This window comes from Vanellus vanellus (assembly GCF_965231255.1).
Source record: "Vanellus vanellus genome assembly, chromosome: 2".
Taxonomy (NCBI): domain Eukaryota; kingdom Metazoa; phylum Chordata; class Aves; order Charadriiformes; family Charadriidae; genus Vanellus; species Vanellus vanellus.
This window is the reverse complement of record NC_138906.1, coordinates 78,694,574-78,721,137: the sequence shown is the minus strand read 5'-3', so window position 1 is coordinate 78,721,137 and position 26,564 is coordinate 78,694,574. Positions and strand designations below refer to the sequence as shown.

At 41.5% G+C, this 26,564-nt stretch overlaps 2 protein-coding genes and 1 long non-coding RNA gene across 3 annotated transcripts; 2 read left to right on the top strand and 1 right to left on the bottom strand.

Moving 5' to 3' along the window:
- The first annotated feature begins 93 nt into the window (after nt 1-93).
- LOC309686414 (serpin B6-like) lies at nt 94-9,465 on the top strand. The gene is made up of 8 exons (XM_082499068.1): nt 94-142; nt 2,402-2,511; nt 2,809-2,986; nt 3,975-4,112; nt 5,204-5,321; nt 5,558-5,700; nt 7,325-7,492; nt 8,148-9,465. Exons 3-8 carry the CDS (start codon nt 2,819-2,821, stop codon nt 8,550-8,552), a joined length of 1,140 nt encoding a protein of 379 aa, XP_082355194.1. The 5' UTR covers nt 94-142; nt 2,402-2,511; nt 2,809-2,818; the 3' UTR covers nt 8,553-9,465.
- Nucleotides 9,466-11,062: 1,597 nt separating this feature from the next.
- On the top strand, nt 11,063-18,295 carry LOC309686415 (leukocyte elastase inhibitor-like; the record flags this gene model as incomplete). The annotated part of the gene is made up of 6 exons (XM_082499069.1): nt 11,063-11,230; nt 13,225-13,362; nt 14,175-14,292; nt 14,897-15,039; nt 15,792-15,959; nt 16,700-18,295. The coding sequence occupies 6 exons, from the start codon at nt 11,063-11,065 to the stop codon at nt 17,099-17,101; spliced, it is 1,137 nt and encodes a 378-aa protein (XP_082355195.1). The 3' UTR covers nt 17,102-18,295.
- Nucleotides 18,296-19,444: 1,149 nt separating this feature from the next.
- LOC309669015 lies at nt 19,445-25,340 on the bottom strand. The gene is made up of 4 exons (XR_014268877.1): nt 25,330-25,340; nt 25,002-25,069; nt 24,287-24,432; nt 19,445-19,494 (listed from the first exon to the last, which is right to left on the bottom strand). It is a non-coding gene; the product is annotated as an uncharacterized lncRNA (long non-coding RNA).
- Nucleotides 25,341-26,564: the final 1,224 nt, after the last annotated feature.

The window sequence follows — 26,564 nt, the reverse complement described above, 5'->3', positions numbered from 1 at the left end:
CCATTTTGACTCCAGCCCGGGGCGCGGCTGAGGAGTGGCCGAGCTCCCCCCACCCCCGCCTTCTCCCCTCGCTCGGCGATGCTTCCGGGGGAAGGGAAGGGCAGGGCCGGCCCGGGAGGAGGGCAGCGCGGTGCCCGGCGGGGTGAGTTTGGCGGCTCCGCTGTCCTGCAGGTGTCGTTTTCTACGGGACGCTTGCGTGGTTTTGTTTGGTGTGTTTTTTTTTTTTTTTTTTTTTTTTTTAAAGGAACAGGAGTCTGCATGGCGCTATTTCTATTACTTTTTTATCCCACCCCCCTCCTCCCCTTTCGCGACGCGGTTTCTGCTTCTTGTCAGCTGGAGTCGCAGGCCTGTGTAGGGAATGCTTTCTATGTGTAGAAGTGACGGGGCCGCCGCGGAAACGCTTGAGTTTTAACGTGCTTTATGGTGGGTGCCGAGAGCGGAGGAGGGTCTTTTTCTCTCCTTCCCAGTCCCCTAGCGCTAACGCCCTGACGGCTGCCAAGCCCGCGGCTTCTTGTGCCGGAGCGTACGGGGCGGGGGGGCAGCGACAGACCTTGGGGGCTCTTCCCTGCCCCTCTTTGCTCCTGCTGGGGCACAGGAGCCGGTGGCGGTGGGCAGTGGCAGGGCTCCGTCGTCCCCCCGCCTGCCCCTGGAGGGGTGCGAAGTGGAGAGCTGCTCCCGGGAGCTGTCGGAGATCTTACAAGTGCTTTAACATCGCTCCCGACTCTCCAGATCCTAAATGACACCTCCAGCCAGCGATGCTGTGGTTGAGGGGATGGGGAAAGGGACGTGTGAACTGCAGGCGCAACTTCCTCTGTGGGGATGGACGCGACCTGATGGTCATCACCCTGAGACCCCCCTCTGGCTGGGTTTGAAACCGTCAGCTCGCAGGCGAGGTGGGGAGGCACCCGCAGGTCCATGTCGTAGCCTTGGTGGGATGTATCTCTCGGGCCGCAGGCTGGAGGAGAGCTGCACCCTGCTTGGGCCCGGTTCCCCCATGTGCAGAACCGGTAGTTGGGAGAGATGCTGCAGTATGTATCTACTGTTTAATTTGGATGCAGCCTTCTTGTTCACAAAGACCGTCCTAAAGTGTAGGGGCCTACTACTGAGAATATATGCTTTAAAGTCAAAGTGGTGGGAATACACAGGGTCAGGGCATCCAGAAGCTTCTGCACAAGTGCCTCACCACAGACCTGCAGAGCCTGTGGGGAGACCAGTGTGAGGAATAGGCTGCTGTGGGCAAATCCTCTGATCACTAAGGGTTTTGCAGCAAACAGTTTACAATCGACTGACAAATATGTGCTTGTATTGTATGTTTCTAGTTCCTTAAAATGCAGTCATTCAGTATTGTCTCCAAAAACCACACTGACGAGAAGGGTATCAGTAGTTACATTGCTATTCATGAGCTGTGGAGAAAGTATGGATAACTGTAGAGATACAACTCCTAGCCTTGTGTCCTACGTGTTGAAATATTACTTACAATTTGGTTAAATGCACTGATTTTCAGGTAGGCAAATAGTGTTGTGTCTTTTTGTCTGTAAATTCTTGTCTGTCATGGAAGCCATACAAAAACTTTCTAGATAAACACTGCTTGCTGCTGTCACTATTCTGGTGTGTTTTGACCTGTGGGTCAAAAAACCTTATTGCTAGCAATCCAACGGATATCAGGACCGTAGGAAAATTCTGGTCTTCATTGTAACCAACAAAAATTGAAAATGCTAAGTGCCTCCTACTTATGCTGTAAAGTCCATGTAGTCAAATTACTTGTTTCAGGCAGAATTGGGGGATTGTTTCCATCTAAGCTTGCCTTTACAAAAAAAATAAATCTTTCAGTTATGGGAGAAGAGAAACAAGATAAGTTACTACTGTTTATTGCAAAGCTACTAGAAAGAAATTTTCTTAGGTGGAAAACCATGCATGCAAGAACTTGTTCTCTCCACCTATTTGTTTGAGATAATGAATTAGTAATGTGAATTAGCTCTTGGTTTTGTATTTTGTGGCAACATATTAACACTAGGCACTGCCTTAAGGGAGAAACAGAACACAGAAACCTTTACTACCAGCTGATATCTGACGATGTCTGGTGATGCTTATCTGTAGTGAACTCAGCATTCTAGTATTTATTGCTCCTTTTGTAGGTGTGTGGTTTAATCTCGGGTTAGTTAACTACCTACACAGCTGATGTATGTAGAATATGACAGGCATCAAGTTACACATGTTTAAGTGTGCATTACCATAAAGTTATCTATAAGCAGGTTTATTTATTGTGTGTGTTTCTGTGTTGTAGGCAATAAAATGGAACTGAAATGGACTTTGATTTTTCTTTGTACTATAGCAGGAAGTTACAGTAATCTGTCATGCTGACCAAATAACTTTTTTCTTTTCTTTTTTTTTGATCTTGTAGATCAAGTCATTCTGCTGACTTCTACCAGACTTGCTGTTAGGTTTAAAACACAGTGTGCGCACGTACGAGTAAGCTGAAGGTAATTCTAAAGATATATAGACTTAGAGAAGGTAAGAGTTTCTAATTCTGCTATTCTGATGCCTAACTTTTTGCTCTGGTTTTCCTATGAAGCCAAATAATTGTCTTTGTGAAGTCAAAAGAGACTAAAATAACTCAATTGCTTGGTATGGGATTTCAGGTGCTTGTTCCACCAAATCAATTTTTCAGTGAGTTGGTAGTTTTCCATCTTAATTATGACACTTGCTCTGCATAGTTGATACTGGGAAATGTAAAAGATAAAATAAATTATCAGTTTATATTCAAATATATTTGAGCTGTTTGTTCTTGTTTTGTGTTTTATCTCTCAGGCTCTGAACCATGGATAGCCTCTGTGCAGCAAATACCACTTTTGCACTCGACCTCTTAAGAAAGCTGTGTGAGAACAAAAGCAGGCAGAATGTATTCTTTTCGCCTTTTAGTATTTCTTCTGCTTTGTCTATGATTTTGCTGGGTTCAAAAGGTAACACTGAAGCCCAGATAGCAAAGGTATGTCTAAATAAACTTAGTGTATTGAATTTGGGACCATATGAACAAATCTGTATTATGCCTGTGACCTGCACTTACGCTAAACTATTATTGCCATTCTGGTCTCAGAGCAGAGGTCTTCCTTTGGTATGTATGTAAGTAGTACCTGTTTTTAAAGGGGGAGCTTCCTTCAGTGTGAAATTAGGAAGTTCCTGTTTCTTGTGTGGAATTTTTTGTCTTTCATTTTTTGAGACAGAGATCTTCCTTCAGTATGTAATTAGGAGGTAACTAGGGTTTTTTTTGTACGTTTGATTAATCTCGAGTTACATAATATTTTATCTTCTTTGGGCTTAATATCAAACTATACGTGTTTTGAAAATGTAGTCAGGCACATAAAAAAAAGTACTAAAAATCTACTGTGTATATATGTCAAAACGGTAGCTGCACCTTGGTTAATTTTTTTTTAAACTTGCTCAGGTGGCAAATACCACTTTGCATATTTTTTACATGTACAAATGACTACTCAATGAATAATCTTTTTCGTTATTATATTTTCCTCTTTTGCAAAGTGGAAGAGGAGTATAAACACATTTTGGTTTCACTTAAATCTGTAAAAGTTTCTCCAAAATTATATTGTTGCCATACTTGGAGATATTTAAAATCCATCTGGACATAGTCCTGGGCTTGAGCAGGGGCATTGTATCGGATTACCTCCAGAGGTCCTTTCCAACCTCAGTCATTTTGTGATTCTCTAATGCTTGGCTTGAGTGAAGGAAAGTCAATGCTGCTGACTCTTCTGCACCCTAATTTATTACTTGTAGAATATCTGTCTGGGTGCATCATATCTGACTTGCAATTTAAGCTCCAGATGGGAGGTGTGATGAAAAATCTTTTGGCTTCAAGTCACAGTTCTTAAACCCAAAAGTCATTTAAAAAAAAAATAAATGTGCTGAAGCAAGTGTGTTTAGAGAAGGCACGGAGTCCGCTGAGGATGTTTGTTTTTCTACAGGTGCTCTCTCTGAACAAAGATGAGGATGCTCACAATGGGTATCCATCACTTCTCTCTGAAATTAACGATCCAAACACCAAATACATACTGAGAACTGCTAACCGACTTTATGGAGAGAAGACGTTTGAGTTTCTCTCAGTAAGTAACAAATTTGTGGCGTTTTTTAGTATAATGTACTTGCTATCTATTTCCTTTCGAGGTCAAAGGTAGCCTTTGGGCTTTGCTTCGAAAATTTTCTAGGCTGAGACCTACCAATGTGATAGATTGTACATAAGCCTGGTATCTGAACTTGGTGGGGAAACTCCTTTTAGATAGCCTACGATCTGAATGCACAACTGGTGCAAATCACTATAAAATCCATCAGACTCTAAATCTTCAGGGTTCCATGATCTGTTATTTTTTTGGCTGTAGGAGAAATGATTGATGTATCTCTTTACCCTTGATTGAGTGTAAATATGATTAAAAAAAAAAATTGTTATTGCTCTTCAGCATGGGCAGTATTTTGTAGTTTTTCTGTTATGCAAGTCATCCAGAGAAGATATTAAGAGGAGTACATGACTATTCAGATTTTCCTTGTTAGCTGACCTAAATAATAATAATCAGTATTGTATACATGTTCCTTTAGATGCTTCCCTAGAAGCAATAAGATATAAGGCTCTTTATTATTGTTTTTTCCACCTCCCCTGGGAGTGATTTACAGTGATTCTTTTTATGAAGAATACTAGTGTTTCATTTGTCTAGTAGATAAAAATTACATGGATTGTACTCTAAAACTTTGCATCTGTGTAATAAAGACCTAAGTATTAAATCAGAGACAAGCTATGTTTTTTCCTCTCTAAGAAAAATCAGTTTCCTGTCTGAACTAAAAGTTTTCTATTAGTCTGGGATGTTTAACAATGAAATTTATGTAGAGAGAAGCTTACAAAAAAATCATGTGTTCTCTCACTGAAGCAACCTCCCCCTCAAAACTAGCTGCACTATTCTCAAGTTATGTAGAACTTTCTAGCATAGTTAACAAGCCATTTGACTTGCTATCATGCCGTGGACAATTCCTGGTTCAAATAGGTGGTATAAAACCTAATAGGAACATGTCAGGCAAAACTTTGACAGCTCTGTATGAAGCTGGGGGACAAAAGCAGGCATGTTTTCTTGGTGTATTTAAGAATTGCTTGTGGCCAAATGCAAGTAAAATATATTGATGAAAAGCTGTTCTGAATGTCCATGTTTAGTCGTTTATAGAGTCGAGTCAGAAACTCTACCATGCTGGACTAGAACAGGCTGACTTCGTGCATGCTTCAGAAGATGCCAGAAAACAAATAAACGGCTGGGTAGAGGAAAGGACTGAAGGTGAGTGTTTTGCAGAATGCCCTGTTGTGTTTAATGGCAGCCAGGGCTTGGCTAAACAGCTATCTCAAGACACAATGTTGCTAATTAAAAAACCCCCTGAACATTATGTACTGAACAGAGCAAGAGCTCAATCATCTTATCTATTGTGTATTAATTAAGTAGTAGATACTATATTAGATAAGTTTGACATGTATGTAATTATTAAAAATTGGGTTTTCTTTCTATGTATCATAAAGGTAAAATTCAGAACCTGTTGGCGGAGGGGATTCTCAATTCGCTGACCAGACTTGTGTTGGTTAATGCCATCTATTTCAAAGGCAACTGGGAAAACCAGTTCAACAAAGCGAAAACATCAGAAAAGCCATTTTATGTCAACAAGGTATGATGTGGTAAAATGTGGATGATACACTGTTACTCTGAAGTACTCTGAAATGAATACATTTAACTCAGAAGAAAAAAAAGTAATTCAAGCAGGGTTACCTGGGGTAGGCTGTATGAACTTCCTTATACCCCCTCCTTTAATATGATCACTCTCTTTGTGTAGTTCCTGTTAAGTTTCACACAACTACTAGAAACTTTAATATAACAATTAAGTATTTCTTTCATTCTGTCTCTTCTTTTTTCCTTTGCCATTTTTGTTTATTAGAGAAGCAGCCCTTTACATAGTTACAGAACTTAGAACTGAGGAGGAGAAAACAGTTGAGTGGAGCTGTCAGAATATTTGAGTTGTGAATAACTTCATAGAAGTCAGTGGACATGATTATTTTAGCATAAAGCTGGTGTGGATAAGAAAATAAATGTTCCTTTAGGTTGTAGGCAGAAAAGAGCACTTCTACATGTGCAGGATCTTCTGAATATAAGTTTTCTTCAGTCCATTATTATTATGAGAGTCTTTGGGATCTAGGTAGCTATTGGAGAAAGTTATAAGATGTCAGGTTGGGCAACGCTGCCTTGGCTCACCCAAGGAACTCAGTTTTAGACAGGAAAAAAATTACACATCTCTTTCCTTGTAAAACTAAATGGCTTAAGTTTGTGTTTTCATCCTACTAATGACTAGCTACTGATGAGCTGCAGAAGCCTGTGAGTAGGCTGAAATGAGCAATTGGAAATCCTGGGTGTAACCTGAAGTTTTAAGCTTGTCATTTTACAACCTGTGCGGTAGCAAAGATTTACTTTAGCGTCCCAGGAGCCTTTTCAGCATCCTTGACATTACTTCTGTGACTTGTGCACTTCTGACTCACTAGATGGTTTTCACAGGCTATGTGGCCTTTTCTTTGCTTATCCATTCTTTTCATGTGTTGCTACTGCTGCCAGGTAACTTCTGCCATATTCTCTGTGGGCTATGTTTCAATGGGCTTTATTTTAAAAATGAGAAACTACTTGCATGGTTATTTCATGAAGGTAAGGAAGAAGGAAATGAAATCCTTAACTGAAAAGGAGGAAATAACGATGTAAACCATAGTAACTGACACTCCGTGTGAAAGTAGGAGATAGCAGAGAATGAAATTGAGAAGAAAAATCTTTCTCCGCCTTACTATCCATGTGACGTTTGAGAGTTCAAAATAATGCTCTGACATTCTTGGCATTTTTAGTATCACTTTAAAGTATTTTAATTCCTCATTGTTATACCACTTGAAGCCACGTGGACTAAAAATGAAAATACCTATTTTAAAATTATTTTGTATTAATTTAAAGCAAGGTCCACAGGCCCTGTTCTTACCAGCTTGTCACTAATTCTTAAGTGAGCAAATTTGTGTGTCCTCCACTCTTTGCCTTATGGAAACTTCACAGTCATTTCCAGATTAGTAGTTAAAAATTAAATCTCAGGGATCCTTACTACTTATCTCTTGCTTTACGAAAGACAGTGGTGGGACTGTACTCTGTGGTGTGTTTATTTCGCTTCAGTCAAATTCTAAAAAGCCCGAGTAACTGGATGCCTGCTTTGGATTTTGAGACCAGCATACTAGCTCAGCACTAACTATTGACATCTCATTATTTTTTAGAATGAGACCAAACCTGTGCAGATGATGTTCAAGAAGGATAGATTTAACATGACCTATATTGGGGACTTCCAGACCAAAATCCTTGAGCTCCCTTATGTTGGTAACGAACTCAGCATGATCATCCTGCTCCCTGACGCAATCAAGGATGAATCCACTGGCTTGGAAAGCGTAAGTTGTTAAGCTAAATGTGAAGACGGTCTTTATTCTTCCAGGGAAGAGTTTGATAGTGCGTATAGATCTGCAGTTTAATTCCAAAGCTGTTATGCCATTGGTGCTCAACACCAGCTTAAATGTCCCACACCTCCCTGCCCCCAAAGTGATTGCCATGCCTTGTATCACAACTGGTCACGCTGTGTGCTGGCCCTTTAGCCAGAGGCTTTGGAAGAAGACCTGACCCTCCTCAGGAGCAGAGGTTAGCTGTGCTTATGGTGAAGGCATAGTATGGTTTTTCTACTTTCTTACCTATGGGTTGCTTCCCATATGTAAAAAACATTTTTTTTTAAAAAAAAAACAACCCCCAAAACAACCAGAACAAACAAAAAAACACCATCACCCCCAATCTAACATGTTTATAAAGTAAATTTTATGTGGAAGGGGCTAATCCTTATTGTATCTACCAAAAAGCATATGGGATTGATCTCGGCTGGGGCTGTAGTCTCCCATGAGAAGTAGAACTTGACATGTGGCCTGAGACCCTCTAAACTCTGGAAAAAAAGTTCCATATTATGCACTATGTGAAAAAACCACAGTAGTCATTGCTTTTGGCTGTGTAAAACTGACTCTCTTCTCATTTTAATTATGTAACTTCGGGGCTTTGTTTTAGTTGGAAAGAGAACTTACGTATGAGAAGCTGATAGATTGGATCAATCCAGAAATGATGGACTGTACAGAGGTGAGGGTGTCTCTACCCAGATTTAAACTGGAAGAAGATTATGATCTGAAACCCCTTCTGAGCAGCATGGGAATGCCTGATGCATTTGACATCGGGAAGGCAGACTTCTCGGGAATCTCATCTGGCAACGAGCTGGTGCTCTCTGAAGTAGTTCACAAGTCCTTTGTGGAAGTCAATGAAGAAGGCACTGAAGCGGCAGCTGCCACAGCAGGAGTGATGATGGTGCGCTGTGCAATGATTGTTCCAGAATTCACTGCTGATCATCCCTTCCTCTTCTTCATCCGGCACAACAAAACTTCCAGCATTCTGTTCTGCGGCAGATTTTGCTCTCCCTGAAAAGGAGACATCTTGGCAGAAGAGCCACCATTGCACAATAGCGTTCTGTTTCTTTAGAATAGGGCTACTCTTTTTGCACTTATTGTCTCTTTCACCTGTGCCTGAATCCACTTCTGTGGTCTTCATCTCAGGCTTGATTAGAATAACAGAGCCACTTAGACACACATAGCAACTGCTACATACAGCAGCTCTCCTGCCCTGGGCACCTGAGAGCAGAGGTCTCTAACTTCTTGCTTACACAAGAAACCGCCCACTTGCCCACTTGCTCAGTGAACACTTTGTCTGTCCTTCTAGTCCCTGTTTCACTTCACTTTTTGTGGCCACCCTGCAGCAAGTCAGGCAGCGACATCTCATGGGAAAAGCAGTAGTTAATTTTGTTTCTAATGAGGCTGGAGCGCATCAGCTCCCTTCCCCCTCCTTTTTTTTTTTTTTTTTTTTTTAATTCCACACTCATCCATTTAATGTTGTGATACATTCCCTGGACATGAGAGGAGGCTTTGGTGCCTGTTTCCAGTGTTCCTAAACATTCTGACAGGTTTTTTTTGGGTAATAACTGGACAAGCTCTTAGGCAAGAACAGGAATAAAAGTTTGTCTTTGTACCAAATGCCCTTCTAGAGTATTCGTGGGGTGAGGATCCTTGTTTTATCACTACAGGATACCTGGGTTTATTATCTATCACCTAGTTTATTAGTCCTTTAATAAAGAATGTAATGAAAAAGCATATGGTGCCTATGCAATATTTAAATGACAAAGCTTTAATTTTTTGCTGTTGTTATATTTTTTCCTATTCATAGTTTCTGAAATGTGGTAGTTTAACTGTATAATACCAAAGATGTAGCTGAAATAGCTTTGCTAATACAGTGATTTGGTTTGCTGTTTCTGTTCCTGAGATAATAAAAGAATTTAAAAGAATTGTAATTGCTGTAGGACTTTTTTTTTTTTTTTTTTTTTTAAACTGCAAATGCTCCGCCCTGTCAGGCGCTCCGCCGTTCCGGCAGCACCGGGCGGCTCCGCTCCGCTGCGTTCCGCGCCGGCCCGGGTAGGTAGGCGGGTTCCGCGGGGCGGGAGGGGGGGGGGGGGGAAGCCCTGCGAGTGGGTGGAATGGGATGAAAAGCAGAATTTTTTATCATTTTCCCCCCTCCCCTGCATGGCGCTCGGGCAGCGGGCTGTGAGACCGCTGGTTTCAGCGGGACGCTTGCACAGTGAGGTGGTGTGAGTAAGCGAAAGTAAAAGTACTCTCTTAGGGGTTTGTTTTCTTTTTTTATTATTTTTGGTTTTTTAGTATAGAGCTAAAAAAAAAAACAAAACCAAAAAAAAAACCATTGCAAAGATGCAGGACGTTTATCCTTTTGGTGGTGGAAGCAGATAGCGTTCTTTTGCAATTCTTATTGAAAGACTGAGCCGGAACTGCCCAAATTCTGGTGCGAACTCCTCCATGTAGCTGTGTCTGGGCAGTACTTGCAAGAGTATTACTGAGCTGCTCTCCTGCTAGCTGGGGGCAGATGCGCAAAAGCCTAAATCTGTAATGAAACTCCTTGAGGAGGGGACAAGCTAGAAACAGCCAAATCCAAAAGTCCTGCTGCAGGTAAGCAAAGAGAAGCGGGAACCTGAGCTGGGCCAGCAGGGTGGTTTTACAGCATCAAGCGGTAGCCTTTGGGTAGGTTTATACACCTGACCCAGCCCTCGCACCCTCCACCCCACCCCGCTCCAAGGGCCTCCTAGGGAGCGTCTCGCCAAAATGAATCACTGCTCCGGCTGCCCGGTGTCAGCCCGGAAGCTTTGTCTGTTCTGCGCTTTGCTTCTGCCTTCGCTAGCCGGTAGGTCTCCTTTGGCTAACCAAACCCCCGTGGCTCTCTGCCCTTTGGGGCCGCTCAGCCCACTGGGGACTCAGGTGCGTTAGTACCTGGACGCAGCGTGTTATCGCTTGTTCTGGGCAGAACGGGCTGGTGAAAAGAGTGGTGCTTTGCACTGCTGAAGGTAAGCATATACTTAAGCCTTTGGCAGGATTGATGCCTTTTTTGTGTCACGTTTGCGCGGTGAAGATGGGCGGCTTGCAGAAGGGAGTCTGAGTCTGCCCCGAGCGGTTAGTGTGAGTGCTGTCTGCGCAGGATTCGGGTAGGAGGCTTGGGGGGGGAAGCTGCGTGAGCGAGCTCTCTGGGGCGCGCTGGGTCTGTGGGACTGACAGACTTTAACCTGCAATCCTGCCAGCACATACGCTTCCCATTTCAAAGTAGAAGGCAAGGAATTTTTTAAAATAATGTCTTTTAAGTTAGTGTTATAGGGAAGGTTGGGATATACAATTTACGTGGAAAAAAAAAAATATACTTTTTCAATGTGACTGATTTTTTTTTGAAGAAGAAGATGCACCGACAATTAAATTCTTGCTGTTTCTGTACCCAGCTGCAACCAGATTAATCTAGTCTACTCTGTGAGTCACAGGAGGTTAGGTTAGGTTTTTAAAGAGTATTTCCCAGAGTCCTCACTGTCTGTTTGTTTTTCAGCTATAACCATGGAGAACCTGCGTAATGCCAACAGCAGATTTGCACTCGATCTGCTCAGAAGGTTTAGTGAAACCAACCCAACAGGAAACATCTTCTTCTCTCCTGTCAGTATCTCTGCTGCTCTGGCCATGGTCCTTTTAGGGGCCAAAGGCGACACAGGGGCACAGGTGCTGAAGGTTAGTGGGAAAAAAAAAAAAAAAAGAATTCTCTTTCGCTTTATATTTTATTTACACTACAAATTGTTGTGGTTTAGAGGAGGAAAAATGAAAGGAGGGTATTATTTTTATGTGCTCAGGATAAGATTTCTGTTGTGCTCGCTGAGTCTTCCTTGGGCTCCTTTTTGCAGTTACCTTCTGCCTGCTCTGCTCCAGAGCCCTCTTTCCATATTTGTGATGGCCCCTGTTTCTCACTTAATTTCACTTATTAAGTTAATTGTTGAAGTAAGAAACTAATTTGAATAATGAATCAGTCTCCATTTAAATTGATTGGCGTTTCCAGCAGCAAGGCCTTACTAGTTTTCGTGACACATTTTGACAAAGAACTATTGCTTTGTAATACGAGGTTACAAATGGTATGCTTATTGCTAATAATACTGTGTATTTTGTAAGAAACACAATAATAATAATACATGGTTTTATATTTAAAGCATAGCAACTGTGATAATACATAATGATGCTACCTAAGTATCGGTATCATAGTAGCAGCCAGGCACTCGGATATTTTGGAGGGGCTGAGCCCACGTGCTTATTCCTACCATAGCCTTAAGTTAAGTAGGATAGTTTAAAAAAAACAAACAACCAACTAATTGCCAAATGCAAAAATGGTGTACGTAGGAGTGTGCCGGTTTCCCCTGAGGCCTCCTGAACTGAAGGGACTCGGTCACTGTTATTTTTTCCCTTTGTTAGGCTAACGCCCGCTACTGCAAAAGGGCGTGTGAGATGTCTCATTGCAGTCATCATCTTGTGTTTGCCTATGAATAATTTCACCTTTGTATTCTGGACTTTAGGAGGAACCGTGCTATGCTGTTGAGTGGTGCTGTGCTCACTGAATAAGACAATAAAATTATTTTCTCGCTACTCGTACAAACAGACTTTGAACATATATTTCATGTAATCAAACTGACAGCCCCACCTAGGATAAACCTACTGACCGCAGAAATCCTGCAAAAGCAGCTTGGGGGGAAAAACGTGTTTTGGCATAGTCACCTTTGATAACACCTGTTCCCATACCAGAATGCTTTACTTATGAAAACATAGCTAATTAGGGAGACAGTGATTGGTAGCTGTCAAGGGACGTTTGCAAGTGTATAGAAATTTGTTTCTGTGATCATAATCTTTTTGTAAGTTGCCTCTGTGATGTTTTGCTCAGCTATATATATAGATATGTGTGTATATATATAGATACGTACAATGCAGCTTGCAGTAATGTGGGCAGCAAGGCCGGACCGAAAACCCAGTGGGATGAAATGAGGGCTTTCCTTTGAATCCCTGCTTTGGGCTCGTCTTCCCTGCCAGTGATGTCTATAAGCCTTGCCTAGCCAGCACGCCTCTGGGAAAGGAGGTACTGGTAAAGAGAAACTGCAGTAATGCATTTGATTGTTAAGATGATACCATTTTATATATATATATACATTCGTGTATATATATAAGCAGTTTTATTTTCATAAAACCATAACAGATAATCGTTCTAAGTTTTCTTAAGGCCTCGCCTTTCTCAAGTGCTCAGATAAGCCCTGCGCTAGTTTTGATTGTAAGTTCCGAAATGCAAAACCTCAGGTTCCCTTGGGCCAGAGGGGGAAGCAAGAAAGCTAAAGGGTCTCTATGGCATCGTCTCTCTTTTCAGTTCCCCACCTGGGAATGAGTCCTCGTGCTCCGCAGAGGGGAGGCGCGCAGACACCACGCAGATGGGACTCGGGGTTACGAGCAACAGCTTCAGCTGTGACTGTCTGTAAGCCAGGAGCTTAATACAAGCGGCTGACGCAGGCAGCGTAGCACCGAGAACCAGTTTCTTTCATTCATTCTTTGAGGTTTACAGACATCTCTAAGCAGCTTCCAGCCTCTTTTCTCTTTCTTCAACCTACCTACCCACTGGATCAGACCCACCCTATAGATATACCGTATGTTCTTTAGAGGCAGTATTAGCAGCAACTAGTTCACTTCTTTTATTTCAGACACTTCATTTTGACGAAGTTGAAGACATTCATTCAAGATTTCAGGCTCTGACTATGGATATTAACAGAAGCGATGCTCCCTATCTCTTACGGCTTGCCAATCGTCTTTTTGGAGAGAAGTCCTACAGCTTTTTGCCGGTACGCTGGTGCAGATCGTGATGGTGTTGTGGAACCTGGTGGGAAAACGCAGCCATCTGAGTATTTATGAAACTGAAATATTTCTAGGTGTATTTCTAAATGTTACTGGGCAGTCGACACAAGTGTTGCATACATGCATATGGATTTCCACATTTGTAGACATCTGTGCATCTCACCTGAAGGGTGTTACACAGCAAATCCTTTTCATTGCTTGCTCGGTTCTGCTGCTCTTGGGCTCAAGAGAAAAATTACTTGTCTTGGTTCTTAGTTTACAGTAACTATCATCACATCCCACTCTGTTGCAACCAGCTTTTTAGGGTGCAACCAGCTCTGTGTCTGTCGCAATCATCTTTTTAGGATTTTCATTGGTCTAGTACGACGTTGCTTAAATATTTTTGAAAACTCTGTATTTGTTTGGGAGTGAATGCCCAAAATGTCTAAACAACCACCAGTGAATTATACCTTTGTTTGTACCTAGGTTGCTATTTTTCTCCCTCTTCAGCTCTTTTGGAGAGCTTTGTTTTATTCTAGCTGTGCTTGAGCCTTTTTCAGGAGAATGACGGGTAAATATTGCAACGCCTGCAGTAAGCACCCCATCAGCTGTATACGTGGCAGATGTACTATATGAGGCTTACTCTGAGAGGGGGGAAAAAGCCCGACCCAACCCCAGACACCCCCCCCAGGCAGTGCACTGTTAGAGCCACACCTCAGAGCGGGTGATAATCTGGTTGACATGCACCTTATCTAAATCACAGAGAGATGTTTTCTTATCTGTGTGCACTGAAAGCTATTCTTATCGTTCCAAAATCTAGGATTTCCTGACTAATACTCAGAAATTATATGGAGCTGATTTGGCTACAGTTGATTTTCTTCAGGCTTGTGATGAAGCCAGGAAAGAAATTAACCAGTGGGTAGAGGAGAAAACTGAAGGTAAACTACTTTGGTTAATGAAGTAACTGTCTGTGTTTCACACTTCGGGAGCAGGAATAGGCTTTATTTTCTGCCACCTTTAGAACAGTTTAATTTTGCCCGGGGATATTCATTTGATGCATTGACAGAATGAGAAAATACCTAAGCAAGACATTTAAACAGTTCCGTAAGTCTTTTCCATTTTTTGTGCTCAGGCCGATGAGTGCAGGAGAGATGCCTAAACAGAGATTTATACTCATGAATTGGAGAATGGATTTTAGACAGTCCCTGTCCATATTGTATATATATTTCTAAATCCGGTAATCCTAAATGTGGGTGTTTTCTAGTTCTTGTATGATGAGTATGATGAGTCATACATGATGGTTTAAGCTAAAAATAATACATTTTCATCAAATTGCTGCATATCAAAAGTTATAGTAGTGCATATTATTAAAAAGTATGGTGAAGTAAAGAGACAGGTACTGAAACACACTTTATTACAGGAACGGACTAGAGTTTTGTAATTGTAGTATTTCTGTGGTATCAGTTTCTTCACGTATGTTTTATATGCCATCAACTTATTAAAAGATTTTGTGGTGACTTTTTTTTTCTGCCCCCTCTGAAGGTAAAATCCCTAATCTGCTGTCTGAAGACTCAGTTAATAACATGACCAGGCTCGTACTGGTGAACGCTATTTATTTCAAAGGGAACTGGGCAGAGAAATTTCAAGAAGCCGAAACCACTGACATGCCATTTCGGTTAAATAAGGTAATACAGATATGTCTTGGTAGCATGTATCTAACGAAAAGGTCAAACAATATAGGTGCTAAAGTGAAGGTCTGCTTACAGATAAAATAAAAAAAAATAATAAAGTCTTGCATGAACGTTTTCGGTTCACCCGAGGGTTTTTTATCAATTTTAGTATTTTTCTGTATTCAGCAAGCTATTTGTTATCTCACTTACTGGAATAGTATCAGAGACAATTCTCACGTATAGATTTAGGACCCTGCCAGTGCCTAGCAGAGTTTCTGTCTGCTGACAGTCTCAGCTGCTATGAACTGTGCCTGTTTGTGATGCTAGGTTAACAGTATTAAAAGGATTGCACATTTTGGTTAAGGCCCATTTTCTTGTTCTATGTTCTGCTTATGTTAACAGCTTTACAAGATACTGCATCCATCCATCTGCGTTATGCTGAACAGAGCAGATCTTTGTTGACTTTTAACATAGTCAGTTTTGGGGCTAGAACAATATAAAGGTACTGCAACTTGAAGAAATTGTTTCAGTTTCTGCGAGTACTGTGCTATAGAAGCCAAAGGAGAACCGAGTATAATACCAACTCATTATGTCTTCAGAAGAAACTGTTATTAAACTGGCAGTCTGATGAAGGCAGTTTTATAATCACCTGATATAATGGAGGGAGAGTTTTTGCAAGAAAGCAATTTTTAACTTACTTGTTTCCTATGAGTTCTTTAAATTAGTATTTTCTTAACTGTTACTTTTGGTACCATTTATCCATCCAGAATGAAAGAAAGACAGTGAAAATGATGTATCAGGAAAATAAATTTCGGTTTGGGTATATCCCTGAAGAGAAGATCCGTGTTTTAGAGCTGCCTTACGAGGGAAGAGAACTTAGTATGATCATCCTGTTACCTGATGACATTGAAGATGACTCCACTGGACTGCAGAAGGTGACCCATTTAGCTAAGCTAACGCAGTTATTTAATGGATAAGCTCAACCATTCAAAAGTAAAGCCTTAATGAACCCGTGTTCTCAGAGCCCCATATCTATCAAAGCATTTTTTTAGACAATGCTCTAGTAGCACCCAGTAAAGAATACGTGCACGTGCTGCATCGGGAAGAGAAGTTGTGTTCTGGTTTTGTGCTTGTGTTCGTGCATCCTTTGGCTTGCTGAGCTGAACCATGAGGGCGACTGTGAAGACAAAGTTAACTGTGAGAATTAACTTGCCTTGTCATCTTTAATGGCAGAACTTTTCTTTCATTACCCTTTGAATGTCTTTATTTTCTCAGCCTTAAAGTAGTAAGACTGTTTTCCATTAAATGACCAGGAACACATATGCTTCTTCAAGCTCTCTGATGATTATTTTTGGTACTTGTTTTTAATTCCGTAATTCCATTAAGTTAAACAGTGACTGTTTAACACACATGATCAGTGCATGTTTTTCCCTTCTGTACGTTGCAGCAAGAAGCAAATGTCTGCATTACTTTGTAAAGTAAAAACTGCACGGACTCCACTTAATTTTAATAGCATTTGTTTGATCTATATGGAGCTATCAAAGATACGGGTATGGTAGTTTTTGTATAGTTGCTTTACAGTTGTATAGTGCTCTATAAAGCCTTGTAAATGTTACTGAAAATGAAATATTTCTACAGTGGTGATGTGTAATGATCTCTGTCTTTTTGATTCTAGCTGGAAAAGCAGCTTACCTTGGAGAAGCTCCAGGAATGGACATGTCCAGAGCACCTATATTCCACTGATGTTCATGTGCGTTTGCCAAAGTTTAAGCTAGAAGAAAGCTATGACCTTAAATCAGATTTAGCCGCTATGGGCTTGTTGGATGTATTTGACAGTGGCAAGGCTGACTTGTCAGGAATGTCAGGGGCACGTGACCTCTTTCTCTCTCAAGTTGTCCACAAGGCTTTTGTAGAAGTGAATGAGGAAGGGACAGAAGCTGCCGCTGCCACCGCTGGCATTGCTATGCTCTGCATGATTATAGAAGAGGATTTCAATGCTGACCATCCTTTCCTTTTCTTTATTCGCCACAACCCAACGCAAAGCATACTTTTCTTCGGCAGATATGCTTCTCCGTAAAAGAGAACTTAGCATTTGCAGACCAGTTCATGCTGTAGTCAATGAAAGCTTTGCTCCTGAATGAGTGGTATTTTGATGTAGAAAGTTGATGCTCCTGTCTTGAGTTCCTAGTCACTTTGACTGAGATTCTGTCTTTCCCATTATAAGAATCTCAGAGAAACTGAGGAGTGATTTGTTTTTCTTTCTGGAGATTGACGTAATCTTTAATAACGAGGAAAATCTGAACTGTAGGCAGAAGAAATCTTTTGAAATTGGTCTAGAAATACTCTTGGCAGAAACGTGTGCCTTTTAAAGCACAGGATCACCCTGTATGTATCCTTGCATGGGTTTCTCTGTGTCGACAGCCCTCCCGTTGTCGTAACTTAAAATGATCCAGTCATTCCTTATGCATGTGTACTGGGATGTTCTTGCAAAGCTATTCCTCCCCTGAAGCCTTGCTTTGCAAAGATATCTTAATAAAATACTTGTAGGCACCAAAAGGCATGTTCCTGAACAGCTGAGTTTGCTCAATTCTGTCATGAACTAGAAGGTCAGATAACATTTGTTTAGAGACAGCTATTAATAGAGAAAGGATTAGGCTATTTAAACAAAGGTAACCCCTTCCAGTCATTAGCCAAAAAACTCGCAGCTTTTGAACAAGGAGAAGAAATGAATAACAACTTTAGGTGACATGTTTAAAGAGGATTTTTAAAATGTACAGCCTGGTGCCATTTCAGTTATTGAAAATGTGAAAATGGGTCAGGGCTTAGAGGTTTTAGGTGCTTGAAGCTAATGGGCGCCTTTCTGCAAGTTTAGAAGCTTTCAATATGACATTAGATTCTGGCCAGAACCTATGTGATCCTCAAAAAATACTTCAGCTTCCCCGAGGATGACTGCGTATAATCTGCAATAAATATCTGATATGTCTCTTTGTGTACAAGGATTCAACATTTACAGAGCTGACTTCCACTCTGCCTCTTTATACACAAATGTTTTGTGCTGCACAACAGCCTTATGCCTGGGAGCCACCATGATTACATACCATTAGTGTTCTGTGTTTATTCCTGGAGGTTATTTGCTTGTACCGTGTAAATCTTGGGTACCGTAACGTGTACCTTTACAACCTCAGTTCTAAGTGGGGTACAATCATTTCTGTAATTGCAAACTGTATATTAATTTTGTCTTTAAGTAACAAATAAAAATCTTTTTCTTAAACTTGTGTTCAAAATGGAAGTTTCTGCACACGGTTTAGTATTTCACTGTCTACCTGAAGGCTGGCTCCAAAGGAAACCACTGGTGCAGCAGCTGTGATCAGCTCTACGAAGTCCTTGGCCTGTTCAGAGTAGGTGAAAATACTGAAAAACAAATTACTCAGTAGAAGAGGTGATTGCGTGAACCATCAGCTTCGCCTGTAGGTGTAATGCCCCGGCTGCCAGCACCTATAGGGAACGGGGGGAGCGTAACAGCTGATGTGAAGTGACACAAGCGCTTGGTCTGCATGTTGGTAAATGTGTTTCCGTGTGTTAGCAATACCTCAGTTGCAAAGGCTCTGGTAAATCCCTAAAGGAGAGGGTGTATTGCAAAGTGCGGATGCGAACGTAACCCCTTCTGTGCCGAACGCTTTGAAAACCCAATGCTTTCCAAATAAGTGAGAAAAATATTAGCACAAAACCCATGTAAAAATTTTGAAGGGGCTGAGGCTGCGTTAGTTCTGGGTTTCTGGGCCTTTGTCTTCATCCTTATAGCAAATAAAGCTTCTGCTGCCATAGATGGGTTTTGACTAAGTAAGGCTCAAAAGCTCCATTGTAATTACATCCTTATCTTTTTATGCTTAAACTCAGTCAGTACATGCAAGATACATGACGTCTGAAGGCTTTTAGGGCTATAATTACCATGACATCAGAAGAAAGATAAAACCTTGCATAATAGTACAAATCAGCGTAGCTTTATGAAGAGACTCATGTATTTCTTTATTACTTTGGTCTCGGTATTCAGTAACCAAACCGTTACGGTGAGAAAGAAATGGCTTTCTACAGACAGGACGCACAAAATAAAATCTCAGCAATAAGAATCTCAAGACGGTCAGCTTTGCATTCAACCATTTTAAAAAACGCAGCAAACCTACTGGAAAATATTCCCCTCCCATAATTCATGTCCCATCCGTCCCATCTTTTTGAGATGGTCGTGAGTGTTTTCCTTTAACTCCTTTTTTTTCCTGTGCTCCTGTCAGAACAAGTGACTGACAAGGGCTGACTCCAACAGGGAAAATTGGAATGCCAACTGTATTCACATTTCTAAAAAATTAAATGCTGTCTCAACTAGCTCATGCAAAGTACTTTATTTTCAGAACTACTGAATGAATACCGGTCTCACTGAATTCGAAGCATGGCAATTTTCAGTATGAGAGGCTTCAACTGAGGAAAAAGGAAAATGTAATTTTGAGGAGTTAACATACAAGATGAGAGAATGTGACATCAGAAGTCAATATAAAATCAGGAGCCTAGCCTTAGTCTTAGCTAAGCAGCAATCGTAAATCCACACCCACTATACAAAAATAATACTTTGCATATATAAAATATTTTGTTTATGGTAACCCAGGGAACTGCAACATTAAAAAGTCAGGCAGACTGCGGTTAAATTTCCTAGGAGAGGACCGACCAGGACTTGAGCATGACCTTCCCTGTTCAAAACCAATTTGCAACAGGCGGCTGGTTTGAGAAGACAACATGTGAGTTTCTTCCAGCGGAAGTGAAGATTACAGCAGATGGACTTTACTCTCCATTTTGGCCTCTCCTTAGCAGACCAGGCTTTACAGCAATCCAAAACTCAGAGCAGCAGTTTCTCACTGTGGTGTGACGAGTAAGCTAAGCCAGACTTTGTACTACTGCTTACATAGACTCGTTAACAATGGCCCTTTGATTTCAGTAATTTAAAAAGAAAAAAACACCACCCACCACCACCTTTTGGCTGCTTTCGATCTGATTCATACAGTTTATGTTGCTCTTCCTTCTAAGTAAATACCATAGTGTGGATAAGGAGGACAGTTATCTCTGGGGTTTAAGTCACCTTATCCTAGAGATACATTTACACAGCTGAGTTAACTCAGAACACGTTTAGTAATACTTTCACTGTTAACCGTTTTTATGTATTTATACGTGACCAAAATCCTGGTAAAGTACATTAAACCCAATCAAGTCCCCAGATGTATTGGAGATAGATATTTGTCTTGATTTTTACTACGGTTTCACTAGACAGCAATAAGACCAGCGCAATTCACTTGAACGTATTGAGATAAAGAGGTGCAATTGAAATCAGAACCTGGCTTCTTTTTCTTTTTTTCTTTTTCTTTTTTTAACTATAGCATACCTGCCTAACTTTGTCATGTCATCTTATGGTACCAACTAAGTACATATTCTGATCCATATTCATTAAGGGCCCTATGGGATCCCTGACTACTTAATAACAATAAAAGACAAGAACCACAGCCAAAATCCTGGAAAGCGCAGCCTGTCTGGAAACACGCTGAACACGCACAGTGGCTGCTGGCAATTCAGATGATGAATTCACCACGTCAGCCAGAAAATGTTGTATCTTCAGGTTAACTAGAACTTCAAACAACCAGCTTGTATAATCCAATATATATTGGAATATAAGAGATGCACATCAGCGGGAGGGAGGGAGGGAGGGAGGGAGGGAGCAGCCACTCCGTTTCCAGTGTAGCATCTTGCTAATTACCATAGGGAGGAAGGGAAAGGGTAAATAATACGTTGTTTGGAAAGAGGCCACGAGGCAGGACGGCTTTGAAACTTTAACTTGTTGTTGCCAACATTTTAGCAGCCCGTTAGACTGCACTGCCTGATGGAGCTATCCTGAGGAGGGGCACAATCTCTTTTCATGCAGGACTGACAGACAAACCTACCAGGGCTTGAGGAATGAAAAAGCACCTCTGAAGGGTTTGCCAAGCTGTGCTGCCCCTCTGAAGGCGAGCACACGCTGCTTAGGTTTACTCCAGCACTGGGAAGGTTACTTTGACTAACCCTGCTCTGAAATTGGGGCACGGCAGGAAACAACTGATAGTTTCCAAGGAAAAGGAGGAGTAGGGGAAAGAGGTGAGGACAAGGCATCCTACGCAGCAGCGCACGCAGTAAACTCGGTCACAAGGAAAAACATCAGCGTGCATCCACCTCATATAACAGGCGACCTATTGGCTTAACTGTTGGCAATATCCGCTGGCCTGGGACACTTGCAGGCTCGTGTGTGCTGTGTTAGGCACCCCGTAAGCACTTAGAGAAATCCCTTTAGCGCTTTGGCTCTTGCCCTGTAACGTGGCAGAAAACCTGCAGAGCCCCAGCTATCCTGCACCACCTTCTGGTGATGGGAGAGACCAGAGCCCCCCGGGGAGTTCATCCGCACGCTGAATAAAAGTGACATGGGTTCCTAGCCAGATGATTATGCCACTGGGAAATTAGTATCAAAGTCTCCATAGTAAGGTCAGCAGGTTCTACTCAATTTTTATTTTTTATTTTTTTATTTTGGTGAGGAAAAATGGGAAACAGTACAAAGAACCATGGGAAACACTATATACACGGAAAAAGCAATTGCGATTGATGTAAGAGCAGCCTGATCAAACCTCCTTCCCCTCTTCCACATTACACACACAACATACTGTTTATGAAAACCCAGGACTCTGTCTCACCCCACGCTACACCTACTCAGCTCCCTTCTTGCAGGCTGAGCTCGTCTCAGCAGTAGGTGAGGGGACCTGGGAGGGAGGACTCGCCATTGCTGTTCTGCTCCAGTCCTAAAAGAGCTGCTTTGTGGGGACCTGTCCCAAAGCTCCCATCCCAATTCTGTGATTTCAGCCTCATGGCCGGTGCTGATCACAGCAGTCCTGGCTGCTTGGATTGTTTTGAACCCGTGTTTCAGGGGTATCTCCTCACTCCATTATTCCTCTGTGTAGGTTCAGCTACATTTGTGCAACCAGAAGTCCCCTACCCCTACTTCCACCTCAACCCACGTGTTCCTCCACACACTGCTCAAAAGCTGCCAAGTGAGCACCAGACAAGATCCCTGGCTCAGATCTACAGGTTATGAAAACTTTTCCTAACCTGGACTCGTATGGAATCAAAGTCCATTAACTTTTCAGGGTGACCTTATCATGACCACATCTTGCCTTATTTCTCCATATGCCTTTCAAAGGACTAGCAGGATAAAAACACTAATCTAATTAATTACTGCATTAATTCAAGCATCGAGAAAGTTCCATTGAAACAACAAAACCAAGTGAATTATGCACTAAAAACAAAAACATGCAAATTTACATAAATGAAGCTTGTCGAAAGACTTGTTTGTCTTTAGAAAGCCACTTTGCTCAAAGCTTTCAAAAACTATCAGTATTATCAGCTTCTGGGCCTCATCAGATGCCATGGAGAGACACCAAGCCTACCGCCAGCTTTATAACCCACTCTTTAGACAAGACAGGACAGCTGTTGACCAAAGCCCTTGGCAATGTGCGTCCAACCCCAGAAGAGAATAGTTGTGACATATTTTACAGCTGAATTACCTTGGCAGTTTCAATTTCTTGCAATATATAAAAGCTAACATTACCAAGAATAAGAGTCTGATATGTCTTGCTGGTAATTCTAAACCCGTCTTCCCACTTTGCTGGTATTCTTCATCACTAAATCCCCTGCCTAGCACACTCCATAAGCACGGACCAGGAATGTCCTCTAGTATCTGACCCAAATAGCAATGCTTTATGTCATCCAAATACTAGCCCAGCAAAGCAAAATAAACTCATGGGGTTTTTTTACAGTCTTCAGTGTTTGTTAGTAAATCTTGAGTTAAACTGGTCTTGAAAAAATAATTGTAGCCCACTAATGGGTTATAACTAACCAATATAACCTCTGTTGTAGGCAATGACTTCTCACAAGCATGCCATAGAATGTAAATGGTAATATCTAAGCCCTCACAGGTATGGAAAGCCTTCCTTCTTGCATTAATTAGTACATGTATGGCCTCGGTCAGTCATTTTGCATTTAATCTCAGAGCTCCATGAGTAATCATCCTCTGGCTATTATACACCATATCATGAAAGGTTGTGGAAAAGTTTTACAAAGTGTGAGATATTCTTCCCCTTCGAGTACTATTTTTGGTGTCATGTATTTTATGATTCTAGTACTACCCTGAAGGTCCTCATCCGCTTTTTTTCAAAAGTCAGTTAATCTTTATTATGGGACAGAGACTGTATTTTTTTTTTTTTTAATCAGTTATATTATGATTTCAGCCATCTCGGTTGTTCTTTTACCAGATAAAACACAATGCCCCTGCTAGACAGCTGAGACACTTAACAGTTTACAGTTTATGGTTTACAGTTATGGTATTTTCTTTGTAATATGAGGAATCAGGAATGATCCTGTGTGGGTACTTAATATGACAATCTTCTGCAACTTCTATCGTTGCATAACTTGTCTGTAAAATTACAGGAAAGACAATTGCCTACATATCCATCCCCACATACCCACTTAAGTCATACCTTATCTATTAGTACAGAACACTTCATTTATTACCTTTATGATAGATCTAACCTAAACATTTTTTTTGTGCATTATTTAGAGAATTTGCAATTTGGTCCATGAACACGCATCGCCTTATCATCAGTAGTGGAGTATGGACAATAGATCCCTTATCCTTTTTCCTTAACATGACACAACACATTATAAAATAATATTTATGTATCATGTCAGACGTTGTAGATGGAGGTGTGAATTGGTAGATGAGGAAAAGACCCAGGCTCTGCAGAGGGCTATGCGTCTTTGTCTCCTTCCAAATAAAGGGAGGAGGACTGCCAAGTCAGAGAAAACTTGCAGTATAGCACTCTATGGATCATGCAGCAGTGCTTAGAGGCTGGTGGTGGGAGAAAGGAGCACGGAGTAAGGATTTATGAAGGGAGAATCCACAGCCTATTCAGACGAGGGCAGAAAAAATTGTATTTGCTTGACCACAATTTGTACAGAGAGTGCATAAGCATCACCCCTAGACCATCTTCCACTGGAAACCCACAGTATTTGTTGCACAGACTATACAGCATTGTTGCGGTTTCCTGTCACCTCCAGCTCTTGCTTCTATTGATGCAGAAATTTTTAGGCCACACGTAGGGAACAAACAGCTACAGTCACTAACTATTTGTAAATTACTTCGTCTTACCTGCAGGCTTTCTTAGGGCCTCACTTCCACTCTCTCCATGCAGCAGCATATGTTAATTTTCTTCATTTCAGCCACAAGCTCAGCAATGCCAATTTTCTTCCTCGGCGCTTTCCTCGCAGGACAGAGGCGGGACCATCACGGGAGCACTAACAACACAGGAGAGACTGTCTCTGTTTGCAGTTCTGCAGTGGCCCATGAGCAACTCAGAGGAGGTACCGCAGAGAAAATAATAATCTCTGCACAGCTGGACTGGCTGTAGCCTCTACAGCCACTGACTTTTTTGGCTGAAAGAGATTCTACCAGTCAAACTCCACCAAGTCTTTGCTAAGTGCAGACCACCACAGGATTTTCATTAGGTTCACCCTGAATACACCAAGTTGCTCCAGAACAGGGGGTACTAGAGAAGCACACGGGGTAAAACACACAATTGTCATTCTGGAAAACTTTTGCTGTAACATCTGGGACCCAATTTGTTGTAAAAAGGGAAGTTTGATCAAGTCTTAAATAACTAAAAGAGCTGTAAATAGAAAGCTAAGCCTTTGAAGTGAAGATTTCCACCAACCACAGGCAAGAAACTGCAGTCTAGGGTTTCCCTTGGGTAAAACATTATAGTAAATTAGATTTCAGCACTAGTAGGTACTAGCAAAGTTAAGAAAATCTGGTGAGGTTATCCCATTCTTTTTGCTAATAGAAGAAAATAAGAATGGAAAAATACCTCACACTGCATTAGCTCAGCAGTTCTGCCAGTTGTGTCAAAGGGAAGCACACCAACCTCTTGTACACCTGTAAGACAGAAAAACATCTTTAAGCTTACCAATCCCTTGATTTGATTTGTTTTTCAAGCTGGGGTCAGCTTGCAAATCATGAGCCCTTTAAAGAAATATTTACATCAACTCTCTGTCTTAAGAATGAACATTGGTTCATTGGCACAAGTCATCCAAAATAGTCTTGGCAAAATTAATATAATCCATGTCTTCACCTCTGTTCCCATATTTCTACGTATTTTGAAAGGGCAAACACAAACTCAGAGAAGTAGCTCCTACCCTGCTAAACGATCCTGCTGTGAAGAATAGGGGCTACTTATTTGAGGAAGGAGAAAACATAGAGACGTTTAAAGAATCTGACTCAAACCCTGTAACAGCCATGCAACCAGTTTAAATTCTGAAACATTTCAGTTACACCACGATCCTTGGCTTAAGTTCTACATTTTTGTCACACAGAAGGACTTAATAAGAAGACTACCAAACTGGGAGCCTTCCAGCAAAAATCAATCTCTACTACAAATACCTTTTGGTCAAGAGAAGACAGTAATCAAAAAGTTTCTGCATGGGCTGTTAGCACAGATTTTGCAGGTTGTATATTGAAAACCTTCGATCAAGGCCAAGGTCCAACAGTATATCTCAAAACATAGTGAGCAATCAGCTGAATTTCCTGCTGCAGGCAAGGTAAAGTTGGCTTCCTGACTTGTAACCGCATCCTCAGACCACAGACCTCCTGGTCTGCAGAAGTTGCTCTGAACACACTCTGGATGCGCAGCTGGGGCATCCCCCCTGAACTAAGCTCTTGACAGTACCAAAAAACCTCTGCTGTCAAGAAATACCTGCCAGCAATTTGTGCATGCGGGCCAGCTGACCAGCAGTTGTATCCCTCGCACAGCTGGAGAGAGGTGCTAAGAGCTCGATATGGCTCCAATGCAAAAGAGTCTTCTTCCTTTGCCCCAAAAAGAAATACTTATTTACAAATTGGATTAGGTAGCTGAATGCAAGTTTTAAAAAATTGTTAAATGCAATACTGTAAATGTGAAGCAAAGCACCAGTTATTTTTCAGCCAATGCAACACATCAGAAAAAACAAATAATTCAATATTATTAAACAAACAAACAAACAAACAAACAAACCCAAAAAACCAACACCACAATCTGTGGTACATAGTCCTTTGGGGGAGTTAGTAACCTTTTGACACCTCTCAGGGAAGTCAGCAGAGCTACCTCCCTCTTTTAGCAGGGACGCGGCATTTTTAGTTGAACAGCAAAATAAGATCAGAAGCCATGCAGAAAGCATTGTAAGCTTTGATCTCATCACATTTCATGAACTAAGCAGGATCAGGACAGGAATCACGGAATCACAGAATGGTCAGGGTTGGAATGGACCTCTGGAGATCATCTAGTCCAACTCCCCTGACAGAGCAGGATCACCTACAGCAGGTGTCACAGGATGGCATCCAGGCGGGTTTTGAATGTCTCCAGAGTGGGAGACTCCACAGCCTCTCTGGGCAGCCT